General features: G+C 32.8%; 1 protein-coding gene across 1 annotated transcript in view; it reads left to right on the top strand.

The window, feature by feature from the left end:
- The first annotated feature begins 1,160 nt into the window (after positions 1–1,160).
- The window catches only part of LOC21395580 (sugar transport protein 13), a 5,253-nt gene continuing 4,600 nt past the window's right edge, over positions 1,161–1,813 (top strand). The window contains exon 1 of the mRNA XM_010109701.2: positions 1,161–1,468. Coding sequence (XP_010108003.1) covers positions 1,330–1,468 — 139 coding nt within the window. The 5' untranslated portion in view covers positions 1,161–1,329. The remainder of the gene's footprint in view (positions 1,469–1,813) is intronic.

The raw sequence follows: 1,813 nt of genomic DNA, 5'->3' as shown, positions 1-1,813 counted from the left end.
CTGGATCTACCTTTTCATTTTTAAGGTCAATCGGGTCGGCCTGAATATTCCTTTAGGCTACAGGGCCTTAGTCTTTCCGGGTCGGGTGACCCAAACTTTTAACTCTATTTTGGTCTAGTGTTTCCAGTTGTTTGAGAATAACTCCATGTTGTGTACTGTAAACGACATGTAGTTTGTACTTTGGATTTTGTTGTTCTCTATGTTAACCCCACGTCGTGTTGTACATAGAATCAACTTAGCGACATATCAATTTCCTTTCAATTTCAAACGCTAAACGACACGTCGTATTTACGTTGCAATTTTCTTGTCAATGACTCAATTGTCATTTTGAAAACAAAAGACGACATCTTTATATGAAAAGACAATTCGTTTTAAGATGAACATTTCTTTTGATCATTTAAAACACAACACGTATATTGTTACAAATACTTCTTTTCTTTTGGATAGATAATCACAATGCCTTTTCGCTAAGCAGGCATTGCTGCTAATCATTGTGAAACATATAAAAAGAAATAAATAAATTAATAGAAAAAGAAAAAAAAACAAGAGAGAATTAGTAAAACCATTTGACTTGAAATTTTTGTTAATACAACTCTTCCTCGGGAGGATTTTTTATATCCACAAATTAATAACCAATATTGTATGTTTTTAAGTGATTCTCCTTTGTTTACTCCCTGTAAATGGTAACAAAATTCTACTATATATGGACAAGTACTAGATAAAGAAAAAAAAAAAAGATAAGGAGATGTAAAATACAGATAAATTAATCTGGATATATCAAATTTCAAGGTGTTTACTAATTAATTGCTATTCTTGATCAAAATACGCCTGGATAAGGGGAGTAATGTTACTATATATAGTCAAGTTCAGTGAGTTCTAATTCATGTTCATCTATACATATATAGATATATATATATATATATATATATATATTTATACACACACACCCTAATATGTGTTATAGCCAGCTCACCTTATAATATGCTAGTCTGTAAGGTTATTGCCTTGCCGACCATCCATTTTCTACGTTATTCACTCTGATCCTTAATTTCCTTTTCTCTGTCGTCCTCATCCCATTTCCTATATATGTGTATATATACATATATATATATATATATATATATATATTTGTGTTCACTTCCATGCATACATTTCTAAATTAACCGGCCGTTTGTACTCATCATTTTAGTTTTCTCCTCCTCATACACCTCTTCCTCTTTCTTGCCGTTGTTTTTCCCCTAATTCCCTATATACTACTCAAGAGAGGGTGTGTGGAAATTTTTGGTTAATTTAATAAAAGTAAGTTAGTTAAGGGCTATCAAATTAATCATGGCCGTAGGGGGATTTTCGGCGGCAGGAACCAGCGGCGGACGAGATTATGAGGCGAAGATCACGCCGGTTGTCATCATTTCTTGCCTAATGGCTGCAACCGGCGGTCTCATGTTCGGTTACGATATTGGCATTTCGGGTAATGTCCATTATTATCAAACTCGTTTCATAATAATCAAATTGTTTTTAAAATTAAAGAATGTGAAAGAATTAGAAACTTACGAACTCTGACAAATTTTATAAATTCTCCCCTAATTTGGTCACTTGTGTCAACATATCCCATGAATTTTAAAATGTGTATGTTGTGCCTCTCAAACTTTATAACTTGTGTCAACATATCCCCTAAGGTTTACTATATTAAGTTTTTTTAACAGAAATGCTTATTAATGCCTCTTGAACTTTGTCACTTGTGTCAATATGCCCCATGAACTTTAAAATGTATCTGTTTTGCCACTCAAACTAGGATATGTCTCCAACTTTTTTC

The sequence above is a fragment of the Morus notabilis genome, unplaced genomic scaffold, assembly GCF_000414095.1.
Source record: "Morus notabilis unplaced genomic scaffold, ASM41409v2 Scaffold159, whole genome shotgun sequence".
Classification (NCBI taxonomy): Eukaryota; Viridiplantae; Streptophyta; class Magnoliopsida; order Rosales; family Moraceae; genus Morus; species Morus notabilis.
The sequence above is the reverse complement of the archived record's forward strand: the minus strand, read 5'-3'. Positions and strand labels throughout refer to the sequence as shown.